The sequence below is a fragment of the Staurois parvus genome, unplaced genomic scaffold (genome assembly GCF_062004578.1).
Source record: "Staurois parvus isolate SC_StPar_1 unplaced genomic scaffold, SC_StPar_1.0 ptg000350l, whole genome shotgun sequence".
NCBI classification, from domain to species: domain Eukaryota; kingdom Metazoa; phylum Chordata; class Amphibia; order Anura; family Ranidae; genus Staurois; species Staurois parvus.
This window is the reverse complement of record NW_028318146.1, coordinates 5,547,975-5,562,500: the sequence shown is the minus strand read 5'-3', so window position 1 is coordinate 5,562,500 and position 14,526 is coordinate 5,547,975. Positions and strand designations below refer to the sequence as shown.

Genomic DNA, 14,526 nt, shown 5'->3' with positions numbered 1-14,526 from the left:
GCTCATTGAACCCCTTGCTGGAAGCTCTAATATAATGGAAGTAAAACCCTGCTTACCAGAGCTTGGTTCACAGTATGTGCACAATGCCATACCTCTTATTTTTTAGGTCTGCGTATTACTAGGGAAATTTATCTTCACTTTCTATCCCATAGACCTAACAGAAAATTAGAAGCAATCTCCGAAAGTTCAGGGAAACTAACAGTTGTCCCTAGAAAAAGTCTTGACATTGGAAGACATACCCTCACCTCTTGTTCTGGACAACTGTAAAAATGCTGGATTTCCCCTCACTTTCTTAGTGACCATGATCACAAGGACAAATAAAAGGGGTGCATTTCCTTAATGGAGACACAGACTGCAATAAAAATTTGAGAAGGGGATCTAACCCAGTCAATCTCAGCCACGGTTCCAGGGAACATTAGGGTTCCTGCAGAAGTATCTAGGGGTTCCTTGACCTGTGGCTGACCGATTCCCCTCAACGGACAGTGCCTGCAGAGTTCTACAGCCAATGCCACTTGGTAAGGCCTGCAGCATGACCCCCAACGAGCTTTTTTTAAGTTATCTGCAAGGGTTGCATCCTTTCTACTTACCACCAAGCAAGGGACATTTTTCCCCACTCAATCCCGATGAATGTGTTTTAGTAAGGGTTCCCCAAGACCTGCAAGATTACTTTAGGGTTTCCTCTGGAGTAATAAGTTAAGAAAGACCAACCCTTTCCAACAATTTTCTAGACATACACTTTGCAGAATGCATTACTGGTGTCGCTGTTCGTGGAAGATGGACACCAGGCAAAATTTTAAAAAAAGGGCCACCTTTTAATCCAGTTATGTACAAAAAAAAAAATAAATAATAAAGCCACTGCTTGTATAGAAGTACCACAGTCTTCTTATTGACTTCCAAGAATCACTTGCACAGCAGGAACTTGTGGGGTGGGAGAACCAATACTGACCCAGTTAGGCAATACTGCAATGGCCAGATCTATGAGTTTGGTAGCCGAAACAGCTGAGGCTATCAGTGCGCTGCTTGTCCTCCTGTCCTTCATTGCTCAGTCAGCAGTTGGGAGTGAGGGGTATACATGAGAGCAAAATTTTAACAGTCACTTTATCCTAAAAGCATTCACAGGATGGCCAGCTACCAATATCTGGATTGGAGGTGGGGGGATGTCGGTAGAGGAGGTGTGTTAAACCAAGCACATAAGGAAGGTTTGCAACGATAACACTGGACATAGGTGTAAAGCCGGCCATAGGTTGGTCAGTTTTTTCATTCAATTAAATGGAAAAAAAAAAAAAAAAAAAAAAAAAAGAAGGGGGACGGACCTAATTGCCCCATTCACACATTCGAGGTGGATGGGAAAATACTCCCCAATGTGTCTTTGTATTCTGATAACAGGAAGACTCCCCTATGTCAGAATACACAGATCAGCACTGCAGCCTATTGGCTGCAACATTGATCAAACTGATAAAATCTGACAGGGCGATTGAACAGAAGTCGATCGGCAGATCGACTTCTGTTCAACCACAGTGGCCATACAGCCAAACTTCGAATATGTATGGCCAACTTAAGTGAGGCATAAAAAAGACAGTAAACCTGAAGTTCTGCTACAAAGCAATAGGGTACATTAGAAAGCTTACTTGTGCATTCAGTATGGAACCAACCAACATTTAATAAAAAGACAGAACACTGACGACAACTCACCAACATGGCATCACGGATAAAGAAAATGGGGGTGTTATTGCCAGTCAGATCCCAGTTCCCATCCTCGGTGTAAAACTTCAAGGCAAAGCCTCGCGGATCACGCACGGTGTCAGCGGAACCCGCCTCTCCAGCTGCAGAGAGGAGATCACAGAAAAGTCACCTCTACTGAAGATTCAGCACACCTTTATAACCGGAAATGGAGAAGAGTCTTACCGACGGTGGAGAATCGCACAGCAATCGGAGTTCTCTTCCCAATGTGCTCAAACACTTTAGCCTTGGAATATCTTGCGATGTCATGGGTCACCTCGAAATAGCCAAAGGCCCCTGAAAACAGTGGGTCACCATAAAAGATTCAATTTCTTGGATAAATGAAGCAGAAAAAAAACCCAAAAGAAAAAGAAAACAAAAGAAACAAAAAACCCTTCACGTATATTATATACATTGCAAGGATGTACATAGACATTAGCAGAACACAAGGCCACCTCTAGCTGACTGAGTAATTGGCCCAGAACAGGTATACAGATGGACATTTCTGAGACTTTTCTGATCTGCTTACTTGGTCAGCAGGACAGCCAAACATTTTGCATTTTCAAAGAAGTCATGAATGTCAGTATTCATATTTTTCAAACAGATTTACTTTATTACGTGTATTTGTATTGTATAGCACCAACAATTTACATAGCGGTGTATATCAAGAAGCTTACAATCCAAGTTCCCCATTTCACATACATATTCGGGCCAATTAGTACAGCAGCCAATTACCAGCCAACCAATGAACATGTCTTTGGGATGTGGAAGGTAACCCAAGCACAGGGAGAACAGAGGAGCCTAATGCTGCAAAGCAGGAGTGCTAACCACTAAGCCACCAAACTGCCCATTAAAAACGACAATGAAATACATGGAGCATCAAACAGATATACCAATAAGAACACTGGTTAACTTTTTTCCCTTTTGTGGGATTAAAATTGAGCACCCAAAGATAAAGTGGTTGTAAACCTCAAACATGAAATATGAACAAAGCATATCCCTCTATAGTGTGTGCTTAGTCTTTTCTGACCACTGCCTCCTTCCTCTGCGATCAGCATGAATCACTTCTAATGAGTCTTCCTGACACCAAGAGAAAAATGGTGACAGGGAGGGCACAGCATGTGATTGACAAGCTCAGCTCTGTTCCTGTGAGCTGTGTGAAGGGGGTGTGTGTCCCTGCTCTCCAATCAGCTCTAAGAGCTCTCCTCACTGCGCTTCGCAGTGTGTAATTTCAGCTCTCCACCCCCTTTTTTCTGACAGCTCAGACAATCTTGATAAATTCAGGACTTTAAACGGATGTAGAGGAGAGAAGACTGCAGATAAACAAGTACAACCTATGTAGGAGGATTTGTTTCATCTTTGTGTATCACCTGAGGCCAGTCACTTCACTGGGTATATGTAAGGGTTTAACCATCAAACTCTATGCAGATAATGTCCCTATAAAAAGGAACTGAACTGTGTGAGCAGTAGACCACAGTACTACACTACTAAAGAGACACCATTAATTACTGCTGAAAGTCCCTAAGATATCTACCTGCTCATCGGGCAATCAAAAAGCTGTGTGATGTCAAGTACCTGTCTAGTGAGCAAGCAGGTGACCCAGCATCCACTGCAAAGCTCACACAGATGTCAAAGTCATAGCTATGTAGAGTGCCAGGTGTGTGACTCACAAGAGTATTTAGACACCCAACTAATATCGGTGTTATCTCATCTAAATCTGATCTTTACTTTATGACAACCCTACCTAAAGTGGAACTTCAGTCAGAAAATTAAGTCCCACTAGATCATTTCAGGCCGGCCCCTTTTGCAGTTATTCACTATGTAAAACATTAAAAATAAGTACCTATACAGTTTAAAATCCAGCAATAAAGTGTCTCACCCTGCTCTGCACATGCTCAGTTGCCCTCTAATTTTTGACTGTGCCAAAAATGTAGAGGCCCATTTGCTGACTGCCTAAAAAGATTTACTGCTGCTCAGGGGGCTCTGGCCTTCAGTAAAATGTCAGTCTCCAACAAGAGGGAACAGAAACATTGCTGGAGGCAATTTACAACACACGCTAATTTAGGTAGCATAATTATTAATCTGGAATGTATGTTCCTTGCCAATGAACCATTTTTTTCAAGTTATTATGGGTAAAGTCCTGCTTTAAGTGACGATTCCCTTATAAGCCTTTACGTCCCATAAGTCTACTCTGAAACACGTGCATTGCTGTTGGTAATATCAGGCGTGATGTATAGATGTATTCTTATCAAGAACATGTCATAACTACCAATAACATTCACAAATTTCAGGGCAGGTCTCAACCATATTTGTAGCTTGGAAGAGGTAACCTCCGTTTCTTAGTAGGAACAGATAGATAAATGCAGAAAAAGAGGAAAATGCTGAAACGTTAGTGCCTGACGAACATTGGGGCTGCATATACAAGCAAAGGGGTAGATTTAGTAAAACGGGTGCACTCGGGATCTGATTGGCTACCGTGCACAGCTGAATCAGATTCTAACTTCAGCTTGTTCAATTAAGCTTTGACAATAAAACCTGGAAGCGGATTTCTATTCAGAGCTGCAACAGAGTTTGCAGTTTTAGTAAATAACCCCTCAAAGTATCATGCAGGCAGCCCCATCGCCTTCCAGCCAAGACAAAATAAAAGCTTTAAAAAGGGAAGAGGACCTTTGTGTAGAGACAGCACATACACCTACCTGCTCCTTTAGCATGCACCACCCTTTCAGGAATCCTCTCCCGGTCAAAGTGTGCCATCTCGTCTGTAAACACCACATCCTGCACCAGTAGGGGCCCTCGAGGTCCAACAGTCAGAAGATTTAACTTATCAGACACGGGATTACCACCACCAGTTGTGAGGACGTCGGGTTTCTAGGAGAAGATGAGAAGACTATTACAAAGTTACAGAAGCACAGTTGTAGACTCATTGTAAGGTTCCCTAAGGTTCCTTCTGCTGATACGCAACTTCATGGCAATCTCTTTGCCTGACGAAGCTCTTGGAGGAACCCAGAACTTCTGAATACAGAGGAACAAGTGACCTACCCACCTCCCACGGCACCTGAGTGGACCATTGCCAGGCATGAGCACTGCTAGACGCAGGTCATTAGCCCTGCATTAGCTCTAAAAGGCTGTTATTGAAGAGCTCCAGCAGGCAAACTAAAGAGAAGCGCAGGTAGTTAGGCATTATTAAGGGCTATCAAGACAAGAGAACCTGTGAGAGGTTCACTTTAAACATTTACAGAGGACTGTTCAGTGGTCCCAGCCCATGGCTGGTCACCCTTTGGAGAATAACTGAGGTTGGGGGAAGCCTGAGCAAATCAGCTTTGCCAAAACAGATTGGCTGTTGGTGGACATTCTGCCATAGACCATTAAAGAACTGAACCGGTATCCAAGGCTGCACCTCTTTTTTCAGCAACTAGTCTGTCTTTGTGTTGCTGGCAACAACCAACTCCAGAGACTGCCATTCTTAGTGGCCGTCTTACGTGAAGTTCTTTAGCCCTGTGTAAGCTCAAAACGAAAAAAAAAAAAAAAAAAAAAGGACTTTAATTAAGGGCTCCAGCGGGCAAACTAAACTGGGAGTGCAGATAGTTGGGTATTATTGGGGGATATCAAGAGAACCTGCAAAAAGGTTCACTTTAAACATTTTACAGAGGAGTGCCATTCAGTGGTTTGCAGCTGTTGGCTTGTCACCCTTTAGAGAACAAGTGAGGCTGGGTGAAGTATGAGCAAATCAGGTGAGGAAAGATTGGCTGTTGGTGAACCAGGGGCGGACTGACCATTCGAGCACTGCCCGAGGGTCCGGGGTCAGTAGGGGGCCCCATGAAATGCCCCTGGTACCTTTTATAGGCTTTTTTGGGTGTGCTTTGAGTGTGGGCAAGGACACGGGCCCCATGATCCCCTATTGCCCGGGGGCCCCATGAGTTGTCAGTCCGTCCCTGCTTTTGCCATAGACAATTAAAGAACTGAACAGGTATCCAAGGTTGTAACTAGTCTGTCTTTGAGTTGCGGACAACAGGCCAACTCTTAGTGGCCAGTCATTATTCTTAGTGGCCGGTATATGTGTAGGTATTTTACTGAACAGCCACAGCAACCAAATGCATTAACAGTCCTGCAGTCGGCATATACGTTTTTTACATTTCGATGGCAAGGAAACAAAAGCCAGGGACTATTTGAAATGCTGCACCAGCCTCAATACATGGAAAAGTAAAATAGAAAAGTCTGTAAGCCCAAATAAGACTTCAAGCGAACACAAAGATCACATGCTTCTATTGACTGTAATATACGATGTACAAAAAGGTTAGACTAGCTGTAACATTCCATTGGCTACATGGTTCCTGAGATTATTCCAGCACGGTTATACAGAAAGTAGATCTCAAAACCACCAGCAAGTCCACAACACCAAGACCTCTACAAAAACATTACATAGACCAGGGTGGATTTGATTTAAATCAAACTGATTTAAATCACGATTTAAATCACTAGTCAGTAAGGCTTGATGTAAATCCTAGTTTTCTACATAAAGACTAATTCTTGCTGGTATAACTTTAATATACAAGTAGATGAAGATTTTTAGAATAACAACTTTTCATATTAGTTTTTTTATCCCCAGTTTAATAGGTTAATCATTCATATTTGGACAACTTTTCTGTTGTACTTAGGAAGGAGAAAAAGATTACCTTAATAATAACAATTTAAATAGATTTATTCAACTGAAACAATAACATTCCAGCATATGGTATTTGCTTAAACATCCATGTTTGGGAACTAATTTGGCTAAACAAAATATATATATTTGAAGAAACGTAGACTGTCTGCCCCTTCCTCCTCACACTTAGCTTCACTTTCTTCTTGTGCAGATCTATTCCACTCCAAACAATCAGAAAAATATTGTTTCTATTCTATTCACTGAACTTCTTGAAACTTAGCAGTGAAGGGGTTGATTCTGTATTCATAGGTTTGTAGAAGTTAGGATGAAGGTCTTTTTCTTAACTCTGTTCATGTTATAACATTTTTGCTGTGAAGAAGAGGCATGTGATCTCCGCTGAGTCAAATTCAGTTTTGAGAACTGCAAAAGTAAACCAACATCTGTGATAATATATTGTAGGCAGAGAAACTGCCCAATAATCTTACAAAAACCTCTGGAAGAGCATGACATTGTGAATGGAGTCATGGAATTTATTTACCAAAAAAATTAAACATATACAGCCTTATTCTACATAATTAAAAAACTAATCTTTATTTCATTTATTTCATGATGGAATAACCTTTGGATGGTAATATATTTTCCTGAAAAAGCATTTTATTCAAAAAAATCCGATAAAAAAAAAAAAAAAAAAAAAAAAAAATCGGATTTTTAAAAAAAAATCATTGATTTTTATCCACCCTGACATAGACACAGCATTGCATTTTTGATAAGAAGTCTGGATAACATTCAAAGCCAAAACTCTGCCAACATGACCACCAGGCGTTTCACAAGTCAGTGATAACACAAGCCCTTAGCAAATCACGGGATCATCCCAGTGCCAAATCAAACTGCTGACCACAGACTATTTAAACAAAATCAAGGTCTGTTTACTTGCAAAACATCTGAAACGAGGGTTATTGACACATAACTGACAGACATCACAGGCAATCTTTGATCCTACGGCCCGTATCGAGACTGAAGTATGGACTGTCAGTACACTGTAATAATGTAACTAGAATTCAGAGATTAGGTGAAGAGTGAGGCTGTCTCTCTGGTGAGACTGTAGATAAGATCTGTTAGTCATAAACAGAAGGTCTTATTAAGTCGCCCATAACGACCAGATTCTCTCCCCCACTCTTATACATCACTAGAGAGCAGAAAACTAAAATCTAATTTGTTGCTAAAGAAAACTGGAAGAATAAAAAATATTCCAAAGACAGCTATACAAAGTATTGCAAATAGCTTTTGATTTCTCCAATATTGAGTTGTCAGACTTGTCGATGGTGGATAGAAGATGCCTTCACCCCTTTACCCATCGTTCAGGACTAGGTTTCAAACCTGCCCAGTAAAAATGGGATTTGAGGCCAATGATATGAACAGGAAAAAAGTCCACAAGGTCAAGATATTTCCTAGAAAACGGTGGCAACTAAACTCAAGACACCAAATCAGTAGCAACCACGAAGTATTATTATTAATATACAGTATTTATAAAGCGCCAATGGTTCGCTCAGCGCTGTACATTACAAAGGGGGACAGAACATGTGACAGAACAATACCAATACAATGCAAAACATGAAGGGATCGGGGGCCCTGCTCTTTCGAGCTTACAATCTAGGAGGGAGGGGATGGTGGCACAGGAGGAGATAGTAGCTGTGGGGGATGGAGTGGTAGGAAGAGTGGAGGAGGTCGGCAAGTTAGCAGGGGGTGGGGTAGGCTTCCCTGAAGAGATGGGTTTTCAGGGTGCGCCTAAAGGAGAGGAGAGTAGGTGATAATCTGATGGGTTGGGGCAGGGAGTTCCAGAGGATTGGTGACACCCTGGAGAAGTCCTGGAGGCGGGCATGGGAGGAGGAGACCAGAGAACTAGAGAGAAGGAGGTCTTGTGAGGAGCGGAGTGTGCGTGCTGGGCGGTACTTGGATATTAGGTCAGTGATGTAGTTCAGGGCAGTATGGTGGACAGCTTTGTACATCAGTGTTAGGATCTTGCATAGCATCCATTAAGCTTCACCAGTAACCATGTTTTTCCCCATGAACATGTCTATGGACTTCTAGGTGAAAAGTGAAGAGGCTGTCTGGTAAGATTTGTTAGTCACAAACAGAAGGTCCCATGCTAAACGTCTGGAAGACCGGTTAAGTTACCCATACCGTCTAGATTCTCCCTTCAACACTTATGTGTCACTAGAGAGAAAAAAAACTAAAGTCTGATCAGTTGCTAAAGAAAACCGGAGAAGTCCTTCCTTCAGAAATAGCCCGAAGACAACAGGCTATACCAACTACCATGGAAAGCCTTCGGTTCTCCAATCTACAATTGTCAGACTTCGACGGTGAATAGCAGATGCAAAGGTCTGCCTTCAGCCCCTTGTTCATGCCAAGGTTTCAAACTTGCCAAGTAAAATGGGGATTTGAAGCAATGGTATGAATAGGAAAAAAGCCCATAAAGGTCAAGATGTTTCCCAGAAGAGGTGGCAACTACACCCAAGAAACTGTCAGTAGCAACCATGAAGAATAGTATCCACGATCTTTCCCTTCCGAACTCTATGGACTTCAGGGCTGCTTCCAAAAAAAAGTCTTATCCATGTGCAACTGTGGGCATAGAGGCCAAAAGTCTTAAAACAAACAATAGAAGTGAGGGCAACAGACGTCGGAGAAGGGAGAAAGGGGTGGGCTCTCATTTCCACTATTACCCATGATTGGCAATCATTGGGTATGATTGTTTAGGATAGAATCACACCTAACCACTGAGGTGTGGTGTGTTACAGCAATTTTTGTTTTGTTTTTTTTCATAGCAAACCATACTGCAATGCATATTCGTGTGTTATGCTGAGCTGTGGACCTTCATTAGCAGGGTGTGTTGGGGTGCCATAGAGATGGCTCAACACCATCGCAAGTTTGTTAAAGTATTGTGCAAAGGAAAGTCTACATTGCCACAATGTAATAATGTGAAAGGGATCTAAAAAAAGGTAGGAAAGCAGAAGAAAAAAAAAGAAAAAAAAAGAAAAAAAAAGGAAGAAAGCGGGGAGGTTGTTCGCAGTTCATATTTAAGGAAAACCTGATATGTTATTTACACAGTTTGGCCATAATCTGGTATATAAAGGAGAAAGCCTATTTAAGTCGGTCACACGGTCTGGAACAGTCTAATCCGGTCAAGATTTGTAACCGAAGTTTCTTAAAACCCCAAAAAATGTCTACTTGTACATGGTTCACATGGATCTCATATTGGAATCACATATCTGAGGGGATGTATCCACACGTCTTCATCTTCCTATACCATTTAATCACAGATATCTCCTTACTAGATTAGGGAGTTCACCATCGTACAATAATCCAGACTCCTAACAAACACCAACCTTTGCCCTCTACATTCAGGTAAAAGGTTATCAGATCCGCATGTTTTCGTACCTTTACTCCTGAAAATGTAGTTGTGATGTCATGTTGTGCACTACACATTACAAAGCCCCCAAGAGAAAATGATGAACACCATTTCCTGAACTTAATTAAAGAGGTATTAAACCAAAAACGTAATATATTGCAGCTTATTGGATGTGGTGGCTGCAATAGTTTTCTTTCCCTCTGTTCAGCAGGCCAGTAGCACACCTCCTGTAATAGAGTGCCCCCACTCTGGATGAAGGAGCACAGGGGACAGCAGCGTTGTCATTCTGGGGAAGAGGTGTGCTTAGTTCGTTGCTAGGATGATGATGGCTGACCTGTACAGCTCGGTTGGTTGCTAAGACGCAGGCGGGTCAGCCTTACATCGTCAAAGCTATGATAATGACGAAACAGCTGTATGCATCTTGGCAATAATTGGCTGTATAATATTAGGCTATTTCTGTACTTCTGGATGTACATCAGGCCAGCAGGACTTACACTCACACGGCAGCCCCCACTGTCCTGAAATGAGGAATAATCCTTGAATTTTTGGGGTGTGTGATGAAATGAGCCATAAGAACACCTTCTGTAATAAGACGACTTACTGACATGTGTGCCTATTATTTCCACTCCTCCAAAAAGTGATCCACGGTGGAATGCTTTTCAGAGAGTGCTTGACAGGCTGTAAGGAGGCAATGTCACCGCCTCACTGTATTTTAACCCTCAAAACGCCAACCCACCGCTCCACAGGGTGGTGGCATCATGGACCGGTCCCATTCCCTTCAATGGGTCAGGTCGGCATCACCCACTGAATGCAACGATCCATCATTTCCCAATTACAATTCTGTAAACCGTGTAATAAATCTGATTGTACTACAGTACCAGAAGCTTTACAAATTATTTGGAAGCAATGTAGGTCAGGCACATGGCTGTATAGCAGCTTATAGGAGATGCGGAAGATACTTTTACCACCCCTGACATCTAGTCTGTGCATACACCGCCAATCCCCGATAATGGCTCATGGAGGCATGGGGCTCACTTGTGTATCAGATTCGATAAGCCAATCATTTGAGGACGCATACACGTGTATGAACATCAAATCCTGGCTTATTTCTTCTTCAGGGGTGCTGCCTATAGATGTCAGTGGCTATACGGGTGTGCATGCACGTACAGCTCTGGGGGCACATTTGTGCCTGGGCGCAGATCTGCGCGCGAGCGCGTACAACTCTGGACGCAGATCTGCGCGCGCGCGCGCGACTCTGGACGCAGATCTGCGCGCGCGAGCGACTCTGGACGCAGATCTGCGCGCGCGAGCGACTCTGGACGCAGATCTGCGCGCGAGCGACTCTGGACGCAGATCTGCGCGCGAGCGACTCTGGACGCAGATCTGCGCGCGAGCGACTCTGGACGCAGATCTGCGCGCGAGCGCGTACGACTCTGGACGCAGATCTCTGTCTGGGTTCAGATCTGTGCATTTAGAGTAGTGTACTGTACGCCTATGCTAGTAGAGGTGCGTACAGCCATGGACTTCTATAGGGAGCTGTACGCAGCACCTCTGGGATCCCTAGAGAGGGAATAAGCCAGGATTGGATGTCCATACACATGTACCCTAAAATGATTGGATTATCAACTCCGACACACAATTGAGCCCCAATCAGGGATCGGCGGTGTATACACAGACTAGGTGTCAGGGGCGGTTACCGCATCTCATATACCAATCCTGGACATTAATCCTCAGATTGTTAATTATACATAAAGATGGGAATTATCGGGTGTAGTGCACATGGCTGGCAATTGTTTGAAGTGATCTTTAAATTATACCTGGAGATCAGGTGTGTTCACCGGCAACTATGAGCCTGCGGGTGATCGGGTAAGTAGAACTGCTCCTATGTATCTGGTCCCTAGAACAAAGGTTCTTATCTATCGGGCCATGGCCCACTTCTGGGCTGCAGCCTACCCCCTCCTGGGCCTCCAGTTAGCTGCAAACCCCTGCCCCCATCCCCCCGCAGTTCCCATAGTGCCAACCGACCTGGCATAGTGGCCCTCAACCTCATGCGGGGCCCCCCCAGGAGCCTTCAGGCACCATAGTTGACACTGAAAAAGTGTGACCATGCATTCCTACAGAACGGGGCCGCTGCACGTTAAAAAATCCTGCTTGCTGTATTTTTGGTGCTGGAAAAAAAAAAAAAACAGAAACAAAACACCTCCCAAATAAAATGAATGGAAAACGAGCCAAAAAAAAAAAAAAAAAAAAAAAAAATGCATGTTGTGTTTTTGGTGTGGTTTTTGAGTGTCACATGACACACATACACTAGCCCCAAGGTTCCTGGAAAGCCCCCCTGCCACTTCCAGAAACCCCCAGCCCCCTCCAGAAACCTCATCCCCTACAGGGCCACCAAGTCTGCTGCAAAGTACACCAAAGCACATCCCCCTCCCACAGTGGCAGCCGGCAATCCAGAGCATTCAATATTCATTTTGGATCCTGTACTTTTATTGTACATGTAGATTTTTTTTCTTTTATACTGTTGAGGCAGAGAAGTTTTTGGAAGAATTTACCAACAGCCCCCACCCCACTCCCACACTTCCCTGGTCTCAATAAGATCCCTAAGGCTCAGTGTTGCAGACCTAAACTGACATTTGGCCCTTCGCAGTGTGAGAGAGACCTGCTGCCCCGAAGCCTTGCAGAACAGGACATGCAGGCACCAAAGCCTTGCAGAACAGGACATGCAGGCACCAAAGCCTTGCAGAACAGGACATGCAGGCACCAAAGCCTTGCAGAACAGGACATGCAGGCTCCAAAGCCTTGCAGAGCACCGACGCGTAGGCACCAAAGCCTTGCAGAGCACCGACGCGTAGGCACCAAAGCCTTGCAGAGCACCGACGCGTAGGCACCAAAGCCTTGCAGAGCACCGACGCGTAGGCACCAAAGCCTTGCAGAGCACCGACGCGTAGGCACCAAAGCCTTGCAGAGCACCGACGCGTAGGCACCAAAGCCTTGCAGAGCACCGACGCGTAGGCACCAAAGCCTTGCAGAGCACCGACGCGTAGGCACCAAAGCCTTGCAGAGCACCGACGCGTAGGCACCAAAGCCTTGCAGAGCACCGACGCGTAGGCACCAAAGCCTTGCAGAGCACCGACGCGTAGGCACCAAAGCCTTGCAGAGCAGGGGCACACCGGCACCAAAGCCTTGCAGAACAGGGGCACACCGGCACCAAAGCCTTGCAGAACAGGGGCACACCGGCACCAAAGCCTTGCAGAACAGGGGCACACCGGCACCAAAGCCTTGCAGAACAGGGGCACACCGGCACCAAACTCATACAGAGCACCGATGTGCAGCTCTACAGCCTTGCAGATCAGGGGCACATCAGTGCCAAAGCCTTGCAGAGCACTGATACGCAGGCACCAAAGCCTTGCAGAACAGGGGAGCATCAGCACCAAAGCCTTGCAGAACAGGGGAGCATCAGCACCAAAGCCTTGCAGAACAGGGGAGCATCAGCACCAAAGCCTTGCAGAACAGGGGAGCATCAGCACCAAAGCCTTGCAGAACAGGGGAGCATCAGCACCAAAGCCTTGCAGAGCACTGACACATCAGCATCCTGGATCTTAGAACTGGGACACACCAATATTCATGATGCCCCCCCCCCCTTCCCATGAGGTCTATAACACAGTCTGTACTCACAGCTCAGCCATGATGTGTGATAATGGTCTATGGAGAAGGACCTGGAAGGGTTGGGGTGTTCTGTCTCCTGGAACTTGTAGTCCCCCAGAACCCCAGGTCTCCATTGTTTGCTCTGCATAACCTGCGGACATCCCTGGCCACACGCTGGCCCTTGTAGTTCTACCTCCGGGCACGCTGGCCCCTTGCAGTCCTACCATCTCCGGCCACGCTGGCCCCTTGCAGTCCTACCATCTCCGGCCACGCTGGCCCCTTGCAGTCCTACCATCTCCGGCCACGCTGGCCCCTTGCAGTCCTACCATCTCCGGCCACGCTGGCCCCTTGCAGTCCTACCATCTCCGGCCACGCTGGCCCCTTGCAGTCCTACCATCTCCGGCCACGCTGGCCCCTTGCAGTCCTACCATCTCCGGCCACGCTGGCCCCTTGCAGTCCTACCATCTCCGGCCACGCTGGCCCCTTGCAGTCCTACCATCTCCGGCCACGCTGGCCCCTTGCAGTCCTACCATCTCCGGCCACGCTGGCCCCTTGCAGTCCTACCTCCGGCCACGCTGGCCCCTTGTAGTCCTACCTCCGGCCACGCTGGCCCCTTGTAGTCCTACCTCTGGCCACGCTGGCCCCTTGTAGTTCTACCTCTGGCCATGCTGGCCCCTTGTAGTTCTATCATCTATAGGCATGCTGGGCCCTGTAGTTCTACCTCCAGGCATGCTGGGCCCTGTAGTCCTACCTCCAGGCATGCTGGGCCCTGAGGTTCTACCTCCAGGCATGCTGGGCCCTGTAGTTCTACCTCCAGGCATGCTGGGCCCTGCAGTTCTACCTCCAGGCATGCTGGGCTTTGTAGTTCCAGGCATGCTGGGCCCTGTAGTTCTCCAAGAGCCCTTGTGAGCCCCTTTCCCGTGCAGGGTGAGATGGGGAGCCCCGGGCTGGGAGTACCTGGTTCCCCCGACTCTCCTTCCACAGCTTCATCTGATCCGCACTCTTGTCCCTCTTGTCCGCCATGATCGCCCCGCACAGTACACTGCCCCTTACACACACTTATAATACAATGCCCGGGGGTCCGCCCACCCCCGAGGAGCCAGCCGCTGATAGG

At 45.9% G+C, this 14,526-nt stretch overlaps 1 protein-coding gene across 1 annotated transcript in view; it reads right to left on the bottom strand.

The window, feature by feature from the left end:
- Positions 1 to 14,526, bottom strand: part of CAT (catalase) — a 44,238-nt gene extending 29,712 nt beyond the window's left edge. Inside the window, exons 1-4 of the mRNA XM_089684626.1 lie at positions 14,370 to 14,526; positions 4,416 to 4,587; positions 1,906 to 2,016; positions 1,693 to 1,823 (exon numbers count right to left, since the gene is read on the bottom strand). Coding sequence (XP_089540752.1) covers positions 1,693 to 1,823; positions 1,906 to 2,016; positions 4,416 to 4,587; positions 14,370 to 14,435 — 480 coding nt within the window. The 5' untranslated portion in view covers positions 14,436 to 14,526. The remainder of the gene's footprint in view (positions 1 to 1,692; positions 1,824 to 1,905; positions 2,017 to 4,415; positions 4,588 to 14,369) is intronic.